Genomic DNA, 17,751 nt, shown 5'->3' with positions numbered 1-17,751 from the left:
TGAAGCAAGGGGAAACAGCTAGCTCAGCCTAAAGTACAAAAACATGCATAACAACACCTCTAATTCTCACTAATTAGCATGTTGATAGGTGCTATTAGGCATATATTTGAACTTTGCAGAGCACCAGGCTAGCTGTTTTAGTGGCTAGTCTCATCGTTTAGCTAAGCTAATCACCTCCTGGCTATAGCTTCATACTTAAACACACAGACAGACGGCTGTCAGTCTTAGCAGGAAACTCAAAAAGCCATTATTGAAACTATTCATTTAATTGCTGACATTTAAGAAAACAGATACATTGCTAAAAGGAAGTCCAACTGGGCAAGAAACAAGCTTTCAAACAATCTTTGGTGTCACCTCCCAAAAAAGAGCTTTAGATAATCGTGTGGTCTTGTTAGAATCTGAGTCTGAAATCTGACCACTTGTGTTTCTATCCCTTCAGATCTGCTCAATGTTGCCGAGTTCCCAGATTTTAGCATTTGACATGATGAGTGTAATTGTATCTTAACTGATGGAAATAATAGCCTAATGTTTAAAAATAAGACCCAAGTTATAATAAACCAGAATTAAAGCTGAGAGCAGAGACATTTCTGGCTTCCTGCAGCTCGTCATGTAGACATTTTAACAGAAAAGCGCTTCATTGGAAGATAGCTAAGCTACACGACAACCCTTTGATCTCCTGTGCGTGTCTGTGTGCGCATATGCAAAAATGATCAAGAGGGTGTGTGTGTGTGTGTGTGTGTGTGTGTGTGTGTGTGTGTGTGTGTAAACTATGTAACATAATGTGTGTGTATATGCGATTGTGTGTGGCAGCCAGCAAAGGTGAGAACATGAAACACTCTTTCATATTTAATGAGTGGAGATGGGGATAAGGAATGTTGCAGTGTTCGCAGGAGGTATTCCCGTGGGCTGTCAACCTGCTCGCAGCACTCTGTTATGTCACTCACAACCGTGTGTGTGTGGTAAGCATACATTTTAGTGAGTGTGCAGGCAAAAAAAAGTGCATCCTACTGAAAGTTTAATAATTTGTTCTGAGCGGATTGGGACAGGGTTCACAGAAGCATATGGCACGAGCACTGCACCAGTATTGTTTTTATATTTCTGCTCTGTGTGGGAGCACTGGGAGGGATGGGAGTATGTACATCAATCAGCTGAATCTGTAAACTAGGCCAAGCTGTAATGATAAATGTATTGCAGTGACCATACAGTATATTATGTACTTTGTGTTTCTCACAAGCTGCAGCCGTGCCCTCGACCAGCCGCAGGGTCTGAGGTGCTTTTGTGCTCCCTGTGGTCCCTTCCCTTTCTGATTAGGAAGCATTTTCTCTGCTGTTATCTCCGCTCTCATCCTGATTAACTTTGCATTGTCACAAATCAAAGCTGGTCTGATTCTAAGCCGAGCTGCACTGGAACACACTGTCCCAGAGCTCTGTGCTAGATTCAGTTCAGATGCTATTTCAGCTATTTCTAACACTATGTACCCAACTCGTTTTTGAATGATCATGCTGTTATGATAAAACACTGGAGTCTCCAGATGGGAATATGCTTTAAATGCTAATTGCTCATATCCTGGAAAGCAAACTGGGAACTCCTTGTAGACATGTTTTTAAGAGCTGTGTTCTGTCAGTGAGCTGTGGGCAAAGGAAAGAGAAGAGGCCAACTTTGACAGTCCTGTCCAGTATGACTGACATCTGCCAGGGGTTTGAGGATCAGCTTTGATCACTGGGAACAAATGCAGCATGTTCTGCAGTACAATCCACATACGGAAAGAGGCTGAGAGAGCAAAAGTATCTATGACTCCGCATTCATACAGTTCTTTTGAAAAGTTAGACCACTTTGGAAATGCCAAGTTAAAGTTATTTACTGTATCAGAGCAGGTATTTTTTGTGGTGTGGTTCTGTGGATGGGAATGTTGGCCCTACCTCTTTGGTCCGGACTTAACGGTCTCACCACCTATTCAATGGATTGCCATAAATGTTTTTTACAGACATTCATGGTTCCCAGAGGATGAATCTGAATGACTTTGGTGATCACCTTGCTTTTTTTTGACATTTGTGGATCTGAGTGAAATGCCTCGACACATATTGAATGGATTACGGTAATATTTTTTACAGATATTCAAGGTCCCTAGAGGATAAATTCTAATAACTTTGGTGATTGTCTGACTTTTTATCTAGCACCACCACCCGTTCAAAATTACAGTTTGCACAGTACTTTGGTTTGTGACCAAATACCTTGGAAAAGCCTTTAAGAAACATCTTTTGGAATTATTTGATTTTATAAACTGTACTTTCTTGGTAGATTTATGCAAGATTCTTGTGTGGAGGGTTTATAATTCCCTCAACATTGTTTTGGACCTTTGTGGCAGTTTGACACTTCATATTTTGGGTATTGATTTGTATGAAAAAGGCAAAAATTATGTCCTCCAAAAAATCTTGTATTCGTTTGAATAAAGATGTATTCATTAATAAAACACTTCTTCTTTCAAAAGCTTGCCAATATAATGGCAGTACACCATAAGTCATTATGACCCTGTTTATAAATGTTTCACCCAGCTTGCCTTACACATAGTATTGAAAACATCTTATTGTTGATTATTTTGCCTTTTTAAAACAGCTAATCCAAAGTTCAAGCATTGACATTCATACTTAATATGTGTAATTGTAAAATAATTCTCACAGCATTTGTGCTGTTTGATCTGTCTGTAATTTGTCAGTAATTGACTGTCATGTGCTATTCGTTGATAATTGCATTCAGTCTTTGGCTTGTAACATTTGGAGCCAAACTGTTAAACACCAATAGAAATATGTATACTGTGAAGGTTCAACACCCTCAGGGTTTGTGCTTGTTCTAGTTGAAGCTGTTAATCTATGCAAAGTTCTCACATCAAAACACAATATTTACAGCATGGGAAAATATGCGGGGCATAAATATTTTACTGATTTAAATTCAGCCACTAGATCTATCAATATTTGGTGTTATTTTGCAACTTTTTCTTGGAGAGGGATGCATTTGATGCACAGCTTTAAAGAGCCAATATCCTCTTTAAATCCATCAGTGTGACACATTGCTGAAAAAACACATGGTTATGTTTTTATCTCATGTCTTGTCACCATCAGTTTTTAATAAAAGATAAGATTTCAGAATATTCACAAGCCTGAACATGCGGCCACTCAGAAAGACCAGCAATCCCTCCAGCTAACATGTTAATTAACAGTAAGAGTAAAATGATGCTGTAAACTAGTTATGCCACAAAGATGTTTTCATGCAAGATCAATATGCTGTTACAAGTTAATTGAATAAACAAGCCCGTCATTATCGTTGTCTCGCTGAAGAAACACTTGATATAAATGGTTGCAGTCAAAGAAAGTTACAAAACATATTTATTGCAAATTGGAAAACTAATTTCAGAACAGTAATCCAGTTAATCAATGAAATTTGAGGTTTTTGATATAACTGACAGCAGCTAAGCCCTGACAATAGCACCATAACCAATAAATAAAATAGAAAACACAGTGAAAAGTGCAACAGCTTTTAAAAGAAAAAAACTTTTAACCTTTCAAGTCAAACCACGTCACTAACCTCTCTTACTTCATATGTGTAATGGGACAACTTGAATGTCATAACAGCAGCATCTTAAACAATAAAGAACACTAAATAATAATAATAAGTTTTATCATTGTGTCATGCATACAAATGTGGACATGTAAGACAAATCCAGTACTGTATAATACCTGAGAAACCAAAATTATTACGACTGTAAAATAATGCTGCAAACTAATTCTGCCAAATTGATGTTTTCATGCAAGATCAATATGCTCGTTGCATAAACAAGCCCTTCATTATTGTTGTTTTTTTACAGAACTTCCATACGGCTGGGAGAAAATCGATGACCCCATTTACGGCAGCTACTATGTTGAGTAAGTCGGGTACATCTTTAATATGTAATGGCTTGCTTTTGATTTTCAGTGTAGCCCGGTGGTGCTGTATTAATCATATTTATTAGGAGCAGACTGGAGCAGCAGCAGCCAGGAAGCAGTAGCTCCTTTTGTCTGCCTGCTGACGGCTCACTGTTTGTTTGCAGGGGGAAGTTTATTTGTCTCTATGTGCTTATCCATATTTATGTGTTATCCCTCTGTCTGAAACATTCATGCTGCATCTACATCTGAAGATTAGTTCCTGAGCAGAGATCAGTGTCTCTTTTTAAACATTAAACGCGTCATGTTCATCCATCATGTGTGTCTACGTAGCACATGCTGCAGTAGTCTGTCCTCTCTATTGAACTGCATGTCCCCTCCCTGTTCAGAGGTGTCATTTCTTTGGCTGGATGCTCTCTGCTCCGGGGCATAGGGACAGAGCTCTATTTTTAGACAGGCAGGGGGGAGTCATTAGATTCGACTTTGCTTAAGACAAGCAACGAAATGACACTTGAGTACTCACCCCCATATATGCTGCACTCCCCTCCCAGGATGCTCTCATTGTCTTGCTTTGTCATCATGTAAATATCATGAAAGAAGTTGCCAGACCTTGAAATTATGTAAAAATACAGTCGAGCTGTTTTGTAATTAGCACCGTGATCCTGGGGTGTTCATTAAAAGATAAGGAGAGAAGAGAAAGAAAGGCGTATGTTTATGTGAGAGCACAATTCAGCCTGAAAGAGTTAGGGAAGTATCTAATGATGACTAATTATTTCACACTGGCAAATTACAGTATTTGTAATCATTGACTATCTTCCCCCTTGCAAACTAAATTAAGACCGACGTGGGACTTTAAAGGAAATCTCTGCTTTATGTGTAGGTTTCTTCCCAGTCACTGATTCACATAATTCTGAACAAGCTGAATGTCGGAAGAAAAGCACAGAATCAGTCGTTTGTTCATTTTTACTCAGCAAAGCCATTCTGCAGCTCTGTTACATAATTTGGGGGGCCGGCCACTTAATTAATCATCATAGCAAAAGCTGCTGTAGTGCTGGGATTTTTTAGATCTGATCTCTGATCGAGGGGGGCTCAGCTGTAATTTTAAGTGCAGCAGGAGAGTGTGAAATCTGAAATCACTTCTGTTTTTTGTCTTTTTATCATCGTAGCCATATAAATAGAAGGACCCAGTTTGAGAACCCTGTCCTGGAGGCTAAAAGGAGACTCCAGCAGCAGCAACAGATGCAAAGCCAGGGTCTGTCCTCACTGCCCCTTCCCACCATTTACAGAGGTAAGACCACAGCGCTGATAACTTGGCAAAGGACAAAACCCATTAATTTACCATTTTTAAGGAATATAGTGATACTCATTATCTGTCTGTATGTTTGTATAGAATATATTTAAAATAGCAAAGTGCTATAGCTTAGTTGGATCAATCATGTTTTTATTATGTTGTTAACCTTTTTCAGTTTCTTGCCAAAAACTGTATTTTTGTACTTTATCAATTTATCAGCTTCAGAAAGTCTCTTATTAGCTAAAAATATTAACGTATTGCACCACTTTTTTATTTTATTAGAGCCAGGGCTGTTTGAAAATGAAGATAATTTTGATGTAAATGGTTGCAAAAAGTCTTGTGGATTACATTCACATAGAATTATGGTCTCCTAGAAAGATCCAGTCACAAAACATTTATTGAAAATCGATTTCAGAATCAGAAAATTAGAAGTGCAACAGCTTTCAAACAGAATAACATTTACTCCGCTTTGACTCAAGTCCAACCATGGCCACTAAAGATCTTCATGTCTACAAGATAATTCATAAATTACTGACAAAACATTGTAGTATCCAATATTTATGCATTTGACTCATAACAGTTCAAAATAGCACTGTAGCAGCAGGACAGAGGGTCAGTGTCCTTCTACGGGGAGAGCAGTGATTGGTGGTTATGTAGGGACTGAACCCTTCTATAGAATTTGACCTCTAACCCCTTGTTTTGTTACCTCAGAATAGTACTGTACCCTTCTATGGGTTTGAGCTTTATTTTGCAGACTTACACCCTTCTCTGGTACCTAACAGATACCTAAACATATCCTATATAAGCTATGTTTGATGTACAGAGAGACAGAGTGGCCATCGGGCTGGGTCACTCTCCAAGCTGCTGCAGAGTTTGTAATTGATGCTGAACTCCTTGATGTAATAAACTTTTATGATCAAGAACAGTGTCAAGCAGGTTTCCTCTCTACACATCATCGCAGCATTATTGTTCGGACACCACAACATGAACTATAAAATACTTGAGAATTCACAATAAATCAGGGTTCCCACGCGTCCTGCAAAACCTGGAAAACAAGTTACCAAATTTCCAGTCATGGAAAACACATGGAATATTAGAAAAAACATAAAATGTCCTGGAAAATCATGTCGCATGGTAGCACAGGTTGGCTATGGTTGAATGACATTAATTCAAGAGTCCGAAACTCTCGATAATGTAAGTTGCATTATCCTCCAAAGGTAAATATTAGTCTGCTTGCTGGTAACTGAGGTAGTTTTTATTAGGTTTATAGATTAACGTTTTACGTAAGTAATTTTAAATCAGGCGTCCGCAGAAATCATCACTGAAAAAGTCCTAGAAAATGATCTCTGGAAAAGAGTGGGAACCCTGATAAGTAAATAATCCATCTTGCCCACTTTTACAGGTTTGTTAGACAAGGTGTAGCAAACTTAAATCATTCCAAATTATGATCATCTGTACACCAGAATATTACAGCGTTGTGAGCCATTTCATGTGTATTGACACGCTTAAATCAATATAGCATGTACACTACAGAAAAAATGGGACTCACCTTGCACTTTAATTTCCCCGCTTTGGGAGAAACTTACACACATGTTGCTTGGATTGACCATAGCAACATGCAAAGCGGGTTTACAACCAACCAAGCATTTTTATTTTTATTTTGCAGGACAATTGCTATGTGGATTGGCAGCAACAATCAATTCACTTAAGCATCATTCAAAAGAAACAGAGAAACGCCAGCATTGTGGTGGAACTGATAGCAATACTTGTTGGTCATTTAAATAGCGCTTTACCCGAGTGAACAAGTGGGTTTAAATGTGATTCATTGTTCTGTCTAATGACTGGTTTGTTGCTACCTGATTCCAGTGCTAACTCTCCACCAGCCATAGCAGTAGGATGCACTGCTAGAAAAAAACTGTCTGGACTGGTGAAGTGGAGGTTTGTTTCCATAGTAACATAGTAGTCCGCCGCTGTGAGTCGAGAGCCTGTCTCCGTGGTTACACTCTGTGTACATTTCAGTGAGGCTCTCTCTCCTCCCTCTCCTCACCTCCACCTCCTCCCTCCTCCTCCTTTTCCCTCCAAACTTTAATACCAGTGGAGGATGCCAGCCCCTGTGCCACCCTCCCCAGACCCCCCCTCGCTCAGGTCGGCCCAGTGCCCGAGCGCTGCCACAGCCTCGGCGACCTCTCCCGCTCGCCAACTCTGGGTCGCAGGGCCGCTGCATATGCTACATCCTCCTCCGCCGACGTCTCCCCGCTCCGGCGTGTTCTGACTCGGCGAATGAATATGTGCCCCCACCACCAGCAGCAGCAGCCACTTCACACCTCCGCCTGCACTGTGGTGCTAGAGCAGCCTGTCTGTAGCCCTTTCTCCCTGTGGCACTTTGTCAGTAAGTAGGCCGAGAGAGAAGCAAAGAAGGCTGACTGTCGCTCTCATGGCTGCCTGCGCTCGTTTCACTTACTGTAAGCATGCTAGCTCGCAAGCAAGCTTCCTTGAGGCAGTTAGAGGATTTATGTGACGAGCGTGAACCATGACGTGTCTTATCGTCTGGCATAAGCAGGCAGAGAGTGTAATCACTCAGTCTATGTCTGGACCAGTAACCGCAAACAAAGTATGTAAACTAGCACGCTAGCCACGTCTCCCTCCAAGGTGAAAAGATTGGAGACTTGGTTAAGTGTGACTAAGCTTGTTGGCTGAGATCCTCTCATTCCTACACAAGGCGCCCCTTCTCCAGAAATCTCCCAGTTCTCCCTCCTGCAGAAATCTCCCCGTTCTTCCCTAACCCTCTCGAACATCTTCTCTTGGAACTGATCCCTGATTGACAGCATGTCTTTTTGCTGCTTCCTTGGTAGCCTTGGGATAGGACTGAAGACCTGCACCACTGATGCTCTCTGCACCCTTTCTGCCCACTATATCCCAGCATGGGAGGAGAGGAACGGATATAAGTTTAGTAGATTTGGGTATACAGGGAGGGATATTGCATTTGTACCTTGCACGGGAGCCAAAACCATTGAACCACACCTGCATCTTTCAGCACTGCAGACCTACCTCTGTCCAAGTTCGCTGTTTAAGATTATACCCTGCCAGTTTTCCTGTGGCTACACCCATATCTTTATGGATAAGCTTTACCCATGCCCTCACCCTGTGAGCACTGCACTGCACCAGCTTTGAGGTCATTTCAATCTTTGCTATAAAGCATACACACTACTAGTGGTATTTGGTTAATTTGTTTGTTTATGTGTCCTTTATAGAGAAGCCGCTGTTCACGCGTGACCCCACTCAACTGAAAGGCAGTTTCTTGTCCACGTCCCTCCAAAAGAGCAACATGGGCTTTGGCTTTACTATTATCGGAGGTGACGAGCCTGACGAATTCCTCCAGGTGAAGAGCGTTATTCCTGATGGGCCTGCTGCAGCTGATGGAAAGATGGCCACAGGTAAGCCTCAGGCAAGGCCGAAACACAACCTGAGACTCAGTCAAACTGAGCCACTCATACAAGCAACAAACATTTCTTAACCTTTTATCTCATGAGGTACTCTCTTGAGATACCTGACAGTGTAAACGTTTTAACACATAGCTACATGAGAAGACACGTAGTCAATGAGATGTAGCCCAATAAACTATTTTGTTTTTTAAGATGATGCCATTCCTCATGATACATGACTGGCATGCATTTGTACAGGATTATACATTTAGATAGTACAGACTTGTATAGGAGTAGCAAATACAGTTTTTCCAGTGATTAGTGGAAACCCCTGTAACTGTAAGCATAACAATTCTATGTGGTTTTTCTTATAAGTTTGATTCCTGCAGGATCTGGTCAATTTATCAGCATACATCCAAAGAAAAACAGGGTTACATTACATTAAGCTGTTGCTTTTATCCAAACGACTTACAATTGCTAAGTATGTCAGAGGTCGCATTCCTCTGGAGCAACTAGGGGTTAAGTGTCTTGCTCAAGGAAACATTGGTGGATGTGTCGCAGTGGGGAATTGAACCCGGATCTCTCACACCGCAAGTTAAGCACAAGTTTTCAAGCCCCACATGTTTTCACATTCACTTTTTTATGCAATGCAGCTATTCAAACAAAACACCCATTTATGAACACAGTATGCACTGTAGTTTCCTAGTAGTGTAAGATACAATTACAAATATATGCACATTTGGTGTATGCATGCATTGTGTTCGTATGTGTTCGCAGGTGCAACTAAGCTATTGTGTAAACTCTGCATGTGGGTGTATGTGTGTGCACATGCGTGTGCGCCAACTGCAGAAATTTGCTCTTCCATTAATCATAAAGGGGGCTTTATGAGCACCATAACTCCTGGCTTTGGCCACATGGGGGTGGAACCGCAGCACATATACACACAATAAGACCGAGCAGGTCAAAGGAATAGAACTAGCAGGTTTGTCAGTGCTCTCAGCATGCAATGATGTTTCTATGTGTATACGCTTGAGCAAACACGGAGCCTATAGTGGTCATTTATCATACATAAAGTAAACTGGTCAGGTAAAGCTAGTATTCTTCTCAAACACATTTGAATTGGTGTATTACATTGTAGTTGTCTTAACAGACTTCACATCTGTTCACACTGGGTTATAAATGTTTGTTTTATAAATGTGTGGGTGCAGCAGTCCTAAATAGATCCCTTGATGACTAATAAAGCTTGTCCTGACAATGCTGCATATGAAACATTTTCGGTCTGTCTTCTTATCCCCTCCTCTCTCTTTCTTTAAGTATTCCCCTCTCTGTTCTCTTGTATTTTTTCTCCAGAAATAACTAACAAATCCCTCTCATATCTCTACTATCCCACCTACCATTTCCTCTCCTCTCCACCACTTCCCCCCTTCAGCTCATCTCCATCTCTGCCTCACCATCCATCCTCCATCCCCCCACCTTGCCTCCCCAGACTTTGTGTCCTACTTCTGCTGTAACAGAGCTAGCTCAATCACAGTAACTCAGAGCTCACATAGTCGAAACCCAGGCCAGCAGAGGTGTGAAATTACCAATTCCAGATAGATAATTTGTGCAGCGTCCCACTACCACACATGCTGGCTATCTCCACTACGTGATTACACAACCAGGGAAACGTGTTCAAGCACTTATTATAAACGTACTATTTTGTAGAACTTATTTCTGTCCATAAGAAATGTGGTATTTTCTAGCTGATATGTGTTTGTGTAATACAGAACTATGAGGTAGCTTGTGGAGAGAGTGAAGCTAAGTGTAGAGGCTTAGTTTTGATGCCAGAGGTAGCATTTAATGCAAAACCAAGTGGGTTTGTTGCTACAGTATGTTTGGGAAGTGTGATGCAACACTCATTCAGCAGCAGAGGGTTATTCCCATGAACTGTATCTATCTACTACAGTATTTGTTTTATTCACAGATTAGACACAGAATATGCACCACATTTGACATTTTTATTGATTCAGTGTCGTCATTTATTATACATTCTATATCAAAAACACCCATAAAACCCCATAGTTGATCTTGCCATCAAATTGTGTGTAGAGTCAAATTGATTGATTCTGAGTGACCAAATGTAAACATTTTTATTCAGATTTGCATGTTCTGGTGACAATTTTTGTTTCAGACAGTGGGAGACAAAAGCAGGCGTCTTATTTCTAGCATGCAACCGACTTTTTTGCCGGCTAATTGTGATTTACTGTTCTAGCTAGCTAATTAAGCTAATGTTAGCTCCATAAGATGGTTGGAAATGTTGTTGTTGCTTGACTTTGTAATGTTTCCAGCTGACTTATTTTAAAATGAGAACTGTGTTCTTAAATATGCACTTGATGCTACATGATACATGACGACACACTAAAAGAGAGAGGCCTTATGAGTTGATAACCCATGTAGAAGACATAAAAAAAAAGAATTGTTCCTGGCTGCTTATCTAACCTTCTCATTCGTCAGTAACTCTGATAGCATCTAAAACCGGCTTCCACACAGTAGGGAAATACTACACAGTGGATGTGCTAATCATCAACCGTTTTTTTATTATGTAACCTGTAATCCCTTCAGTTAGTTGATGAGTTAATATGACATGACCGTAATGTACCTTGGACTACATGTCACCCTCATTAGCCTGACACACACAAACACACACACACACACACACACAAAAGTCTAACAAATGCTTGCACCCCACTGAGACTCTAAACCGTGCTGTACTCATGGCCTCGTCTCGGCAGGGCCACTGAGACCTCTCGTTATGTCGACAGACTTTTGAACACAACATTAGCTGGAGATGAATATGTCATAAGGAATATGCATGGATAGGACGATGAGGTTGCAGTGTGGGCCTTGGTCCCAGTGAGTGTGGTTTTTACAGTTAAGGTCAGTGTGATTTAGAGTATACAAGGTACCTACAGAAGGTTTTATAATAGATGGAGAGAGGGTTGTGGCCATGAGTGTGTGTTTTTTTTCTCAGTTCTCTTTATTGACGTGTCCATTTCCCTGCACTTGTATGCATGTCTGTGTTTGTGACCCTATGTTTAATAATTTGACCCAGAATTACATATATTTAATACATATTTTCTCTGTGAGCCCTTGTGATATCTAGAGATTCCGAAGTTTTTGTTTTAGATATAGGTTTTAGATTTAATCTTTGGTGCTCACAGCATTGAAAAGTTACACTTAAAAAAACTCAACATGTCAAGACACGGTGTCACGGTTGGTGTGGATAATCCACTAAACCTCACTGGTAGGAAATTCTTTCTACCAAAGAAAAGGTGAAAACATTTCCAGAGCAGTGGTTCCCACTCCAGGGTGAGGATGTCTCGAGGGGCGACAAGATGAATTTGGCACAGAGTAATTGTTAAGAGAAAGCAAAAAAGACAAAGACCATAAAATTGTGTTTACTTTTTCAGACATTTCTCTGGTTTTTGATTTATTTTTCTTCAGGTCTTTGAAAATTACTGAAATTAAAAAGCAGGAGAAAAAAAATCTCTCTTTGCTTGAAGTTCTCCCAGCTTCTTACTAGTTTTTGAAAGAGTCATTGATTTCACACAGACTTAAAAAAGAAAGAAGGCTTCTCATTTCTAGCCAGTGACTAACAGCTTTGTTGGCTAAAATGATCAGCTGTAGCTACAGTAGCTAGCAAATATTAACTCCATGAGTTACTTGAAGGCAGATATCTCTAAACCATTGCACATACAATCAAACCTATCTGTATGGCAAGACGTATACTGCTATAGGAAAGAAAGTTAATATATCTTTTTATTAATTGTATTTTATTTGTGCGAATTGACCCTTTAGGTATAAGCATGCATGTGTATATGGGACTTCATAGTTTTCTGTTTCTGTAAAACAAGTTGATTCTCTCTGTCTGGCTGCATTTCCTCCCTGGTCATAAAGAATGAGATCTGTGGGCACGACGAGGGCGCAATGAGGTCACAGCACCATCATTTGTTTTCTGCTAGTGTGCTCAGCTATTGATTCTGACACCGGTGCTCAAGGCAAATGTCGTCCACGTTTACCCAGATTAATTAAAAAGTCCCTAACGTCACGTTGCCTCAAGGTGTGAGCTCGCTCTGTCAATGCCGGTGTTAAAACTTGGAAAGTATTTGTCCACAACAGTGAGTGAACATTTTGGTGATATCTTAACTTCCATTTACCTTGACTGTTTAGCATCTCGGCTCTACTTCAATCAATATGAATTGCCATGTTGTTTCAGAAAAAGTGAAAAGTATAAGCGTGCACAGCTCCAAATGACCTCACCTGTTTATAAAAATTGCCATTTCTGCATTTTTGTTTACTCTCATGATGGCGAGTTTGTTTTTTTCATACAATAAACAAGAAGACTATTAATCTGTGAGTGCCGGTATTCTGTTTGTTTTTAGAAAACGTGTCATTGACCCAGCTATAATAGTCTCCTGCTCACGTTTTAAGAGAATTGGACAGGATGGAGCTTGTGGTTAGCAAGGTGAGGGCCAATCACTAAAGCACACGCTTAGCTTATTAATCACAAAGGATCTTTGTTTTTCGCTATTTCTCTCTGCGAAACACTCCCACACTGCCCTTTCTCTAAAGAGGCATTACAATTACTACTGCAATTAGAAAATAATTGTTTTCATTATCAACCTAGGTAATGCTGTTTGTCAGACTTGTGTTCCCACTTGCCAAGTATTTTAAGGACTTGCATTGTGCCTGCACTGTGGAGCACCAAACACTATATTTAGTAATCTGGTTGAGACAAAGATAAGCCTGGATGTTGAGTGCCTTTGTGTGGGAACATTTAATTGTCAGCTAGGTTTTATCTATAGTGCAGTATATTACAGCCAGCAAATGGAAGCACTTGGCCCCATAAAAGGCAAACATTTGAGCCACTTGTCATCTGCACTATTTTACACTTGAAAGGCAGATAAGACATTATCTGTGGTAATGTTTATCTTTCGAGATGGTTTATGACTGTAAGGGGATTCCAAGGAGAGACAGTGCTGATATACTGTACAGCTAATTGAGTACTAGAATAGCTGTGGAGAGCCAAAGTCCTAACATCACCTTCGGTTCAGCTGCTTTTCCACTAGCATCTGTAGCTCAGTGCTTGTTTCTCATTGAGGGTTCCTTTGACCGGTTGCTCTGAAAAAGTAAATGAGTAACTGGGGTTTACTATGCATATTCTTGCCAAGATAAATAAGATACCTACTACAGCAGTTGCTATTTAATTTTGAATCTGTCTATTTAAATTTATCTATGATGTCCTCTAATGTAATCTTTCCAACTTTTACCTGTAGTCTCTGCCGCTAAGAAATGGTCTCTTCACTGCTCAGTCTTCTCTGTCCTGTCTCCCTTATTTGGCGTCTTAGGTTGGTTTCACCACATTTGCAACATCCAAGCTGCAATTTGCGATATGATACAAATTTCCTTGTTTCCTGTTGATTTAGACTAATTTCACTAATCAAAACAAATGCCATACTTGGAACCGATGCCTCAGCATGCGATTGCCACGTAAGACTCACAAATGTAATTTGCAAGCGACAATTAAAAAGGCCCCAGTCTCAGTCCATCAAGCTAGTGCTGTTAACTCGAGATGGTCTGAGTTTTGTCGGAAATGGTATTAGTTAGTCCACTAAAAACAGAAATTTTAAATAAACAATGATGTTACATTGTTAGCATCTATGTCTAGGGACATTTTGGAAGCCCAGCGCTTAAAACCCATAACATATAATCGCAAAGTTCTCGATCTGCTTCCATCTATCTTGCAAATCTACATCCAAGAGAAAAGTACAGTAAGATACTGTCTTCATTCCTGGGACTTATTACTACTATCTGTCCCTCAAGTCCGGACTGAATTGGGGAAAAAGCATGTTTGAGTATGCTGCTCCCTTTATTTGGAATCAGCTGCACTTTTGGACTTTTGGAGTAATTTGCAGATAGTAAATGAGATTTTCATGTTTCTGAAACAGTCACTGGAAGTTGCAGTTTCACTTTGACTCTGTAGCTACTGTAATAACTGTAGTGTTTGTGCTATTACACCTGATCAATATGTTTCTATCTATTCTTTGTTTTGTCTGCAGGTGATGTCATTGTCTACATCAACGATGTGTGCGTCCTGGGCACCACCCACGCCGACGTGGTCAAGCTCTTCCAGTCAGTGCCAATTGGCCAAAGCGTCACCCTCGTCTTGTGTCGTGGCTACCCTCTGCCCTATGACCCAGAGGATGCTACCAACACCAACAACACCACCACCATCATCTCCCCGCTGGGCATCATGGAGCAGCGGCCCATCATGGTAAACGGCAGGACGGGCTACGACAACTACCTGGACTATCTCTCCCGCACCGCACGCTTCGTCACAGACCCCAGTCAGGACCAGGTAAACGCCCAGCAGCAGCTGCTCACCCCTCACCCTGGTGACACCCACTTAGATGGCTCACTTCCTCCCACCACTGGCACCACACCTCCAGACAGCGTCTCCATGGCGTCGTCAGGGGCGACCCAGGGGGAACTACTGAACCTGACCATGGTGAAGGGCATGGATGGTTTTGGTTTCACTATCGCAGACAGCGCTACGGGCCAGAGAGTCAAACAAGTGCTGGAGCCTCAGGGCTGCCCCGGCCTGTGCGAGGGTGACCTGATTGTGGAGATTAACAAGCAGCCCGTGCAGGGATTCACACACACCCAGGTGGTGGAGCTTCTCAAGGAGTGTGGCGTGGGAGCTGAGACAAGCCTGGTGGTTCAGAGAGGTGGAATAGGTAAGACCAATGGCTGCAGGTAGGGATGGTGCGGAAGATTGTTGGCTCAACACGAGCACTTGAATCTCTCCGCATCTACTTCATATTTGCCTTTCTAGCTGCATATCTGTCTGCCTATTCATCTATGTCATCTTTTGCTGTTGTATTAAAGTGTGTATGTATGTGTGGTCCTTTCCAAAGGCCACAGAAACCTATTATCCTGTCCTACAGTGCTCAACAATGGCTGACTGATACACAGCTCCTCTCAAATGCCCTTCCCAGGCCTCTTTTCTTTACTCAGAGAGAAACATAGCTTTTGTTCACTACTTAAGTAGATGCCTCTCTGCACTGCTCACTGAGCCATACCTCCTAGTGGTCAACACTCGCAGTACTGAGTTATTTTCAGGCTCTTATAAAAAATAAATAAATCATCATGTCAGTTTTATATGGACGGCAAAGTTTACCTTCTTTTGTGAGCCGAAAGTAAAAGCCCCAAAATTTAAGCATGTCAAAAAATTCTGGTAGACTGCTAATGGCTCTGAAGTGCCTTCTACCCTGTGTTTTTCAGAATGTGTGGCCCTCTGACAATCATAATTATGCACTGCACTCTGTCATGAGTCACACACAGGGTTGTGATTTGCAGAATCAACAAGTAGCGGACTGTTCTGCACTTTGAGTGTGTGTGGTATGTTGGGGGGGAGGGTTGTCTCTGGAGCGTGTAGAAATGTCTGTGATGGTTTCTCAAAAAGGCTGAAACCTTAGACAGCTTACTTCTAACGCCAATGTCTGTTGACGTTGAAAGAAAAAGAAGGATACAGCCTCATGTCTTCCCTAAATGTGTATATAGCTCAAATGACGGAACATACGTTGTGTGTAAGCCTGCTATGATCTGCCTACAAACTGAGCTTTGCGTCTTATTGAATTGTGGAAGGAGTGCATCTGCCAGCAGTGAAAGTGAGCCAAAGCTCCAATGTTGAAGATTGAAACGTTAGATTTTAATTAAATCTAGAAACAGCAACAGCAGCTCTTTATCAACCAAGCAGATAGGATCTGTAACCTTGTTGTTAAATGATTCCCCTCTTAAAATTGACCTGTTCTTGATTTAGCTTGGCATCATCTAGGTAATGACACATGAACTTTAGCAAAGACACTCATTCATAGTGCCAAGCCAAGTGGATGCTGCTTTTGCTTTTGTGTGGAACCAATTTGTAGTTCTGTATTTTGCCTCTTTGTGTTGTGTAATGTCACATACCAATCATAATGCCAACGGCCCGGTGCCACAGACACCACTGAGACTGGCCCACAAAGGTCAGCACCGTCCTCTGAATAGATTTATTGCCATTTATTTCTTTATTAGGCTGCCCATGTCTCTGTCAGTGAGCAGAGAGCCAACAAACAGGGGGAGGAGAGACAGAGTGACGCAGTTTTAGCCTCTAGGGGTAAAAAATTAGGGCTTTTTATAATCTAGAAAAGGAGAGAAAAAGAAATATTTTCAAGCCAGTGCCTCTAAAATGTTGTCTGCTAACTTATAAACACACATACACACATGAGAGGTCAAAAGTTTTGTGCCACCATCTCATCTGTCAACACACTCCCCACACACAAAAACACACAATCTCCCATCTGCACAGGAAGCTAGCGGTGAACCGCTCCCGCCATCTGTCCGGGTTCTTCACTCGCGGCAGAGCTTTAGAAGGTCAAAAAAAGCACCCCATCTAAAAAACAGCCTGTTGGCCCGTGGAGAGAATGGCAACCTTATTTACATGCTATATTTCATCTCATTATTCCAAATCTGGATATGGCTCAGCTCCACTACACAACAATACACCAGGGTGCAATGCCACATCTGTTTGTGGTGATTTCCTGTGACATGACAAGCTGTGGGTGCTAGAGGTGTAAATAACGTCGGTGCCACCCAGTCTGCTCTTACAGTAGCATGACTACATATGGCACACATACACTCACCTAAAGGATTATTAGGAACACCTGTTCAATTTCTCATTAATGCAATTATCTAATCAACCAATCACATGGCAGTAGCTTCAATGCATTTAGGGGTGTGGTCCTGGTCAAGACAATCTCCTGAACTCCAAACTGAATGTCAGAATGGGAAAGAAAGGTGATTTAAGCAATTTTGAGCGTGGCATGGTTGTTGGTGCCAGACGGGCCGGTCTGAGTATTTCACAATCTGCTCAGTTACTGGGATTTTCACGCACAACCATTTCTAGGGTTTACAAAGAATGGTGTGAAAAGGGAAAAACATCCAGTATACGGCAGTCCTGTGGGCGAAAATGCCTTGTTGATGCTAGAGGTCAGAGGAGAATGGGCCGACTGATTCAAGCTGATAGAAGAGCAACTTTGACTGAAAT

General features: G+C 41.3%; 1 protein-coding gene across 8 annotated transcripts in view; it reads left to right on the top strand.

The window, feature by feature from the left end:
* magi2a (membrane associated guanylate kinase, WW and PDZ domain containing 2a) overlaps positions 1–17,751 on the top strand; it is a 243,837-nt gene that overhangs the window by 182,559 nt on the left and 43,527 nt on the right. For all 8 annotated transcript variants that reach the window (XM_046072262.1, XM_046072265.1, XM_046072263.1 and 5 more), the window contains 4 exons: positions 3,860–3,917; positions 5,081–5,202; positions 8,457–8,639; positions 14,726–15,403. In XM_046072262.1, coding sequence (XP_045928218.1) covers positions 3,860–3,917; positions 5,081–5,202; positions 8,457–8,639; positions 14,726–15,403 — 1,041 coding nt within the window. The remainder of the gene's footprint in view (positions 1–3,859; positions 3,918–5,080; positions 5,203–8,456; positions 8,640–14,725; positions 15,404–17,751) is intronic.

Source organism: Micropterus dolomieu, linkage group LG16 (assembly GCF_021292245.1).
Source record: "Micropterus dolomieu isolate WLL.071019.BEF.003 ecotype Adirondacks linkage group LG16, ASM2129224v1, whole genome shotgun sequence".
Taxonomy (NCBI): domain Eukaryota; kingdom Metazoa; phylum Chordata; class Actinopteri; order Centrarchiformes; family Centrarchidae; genus Micropterus; species Micropterus dolomieu.
Note: the sequence above shows the minus strand (reverse complement) of the source record. Positions and strands in the feature narration are given on the sequence as shown.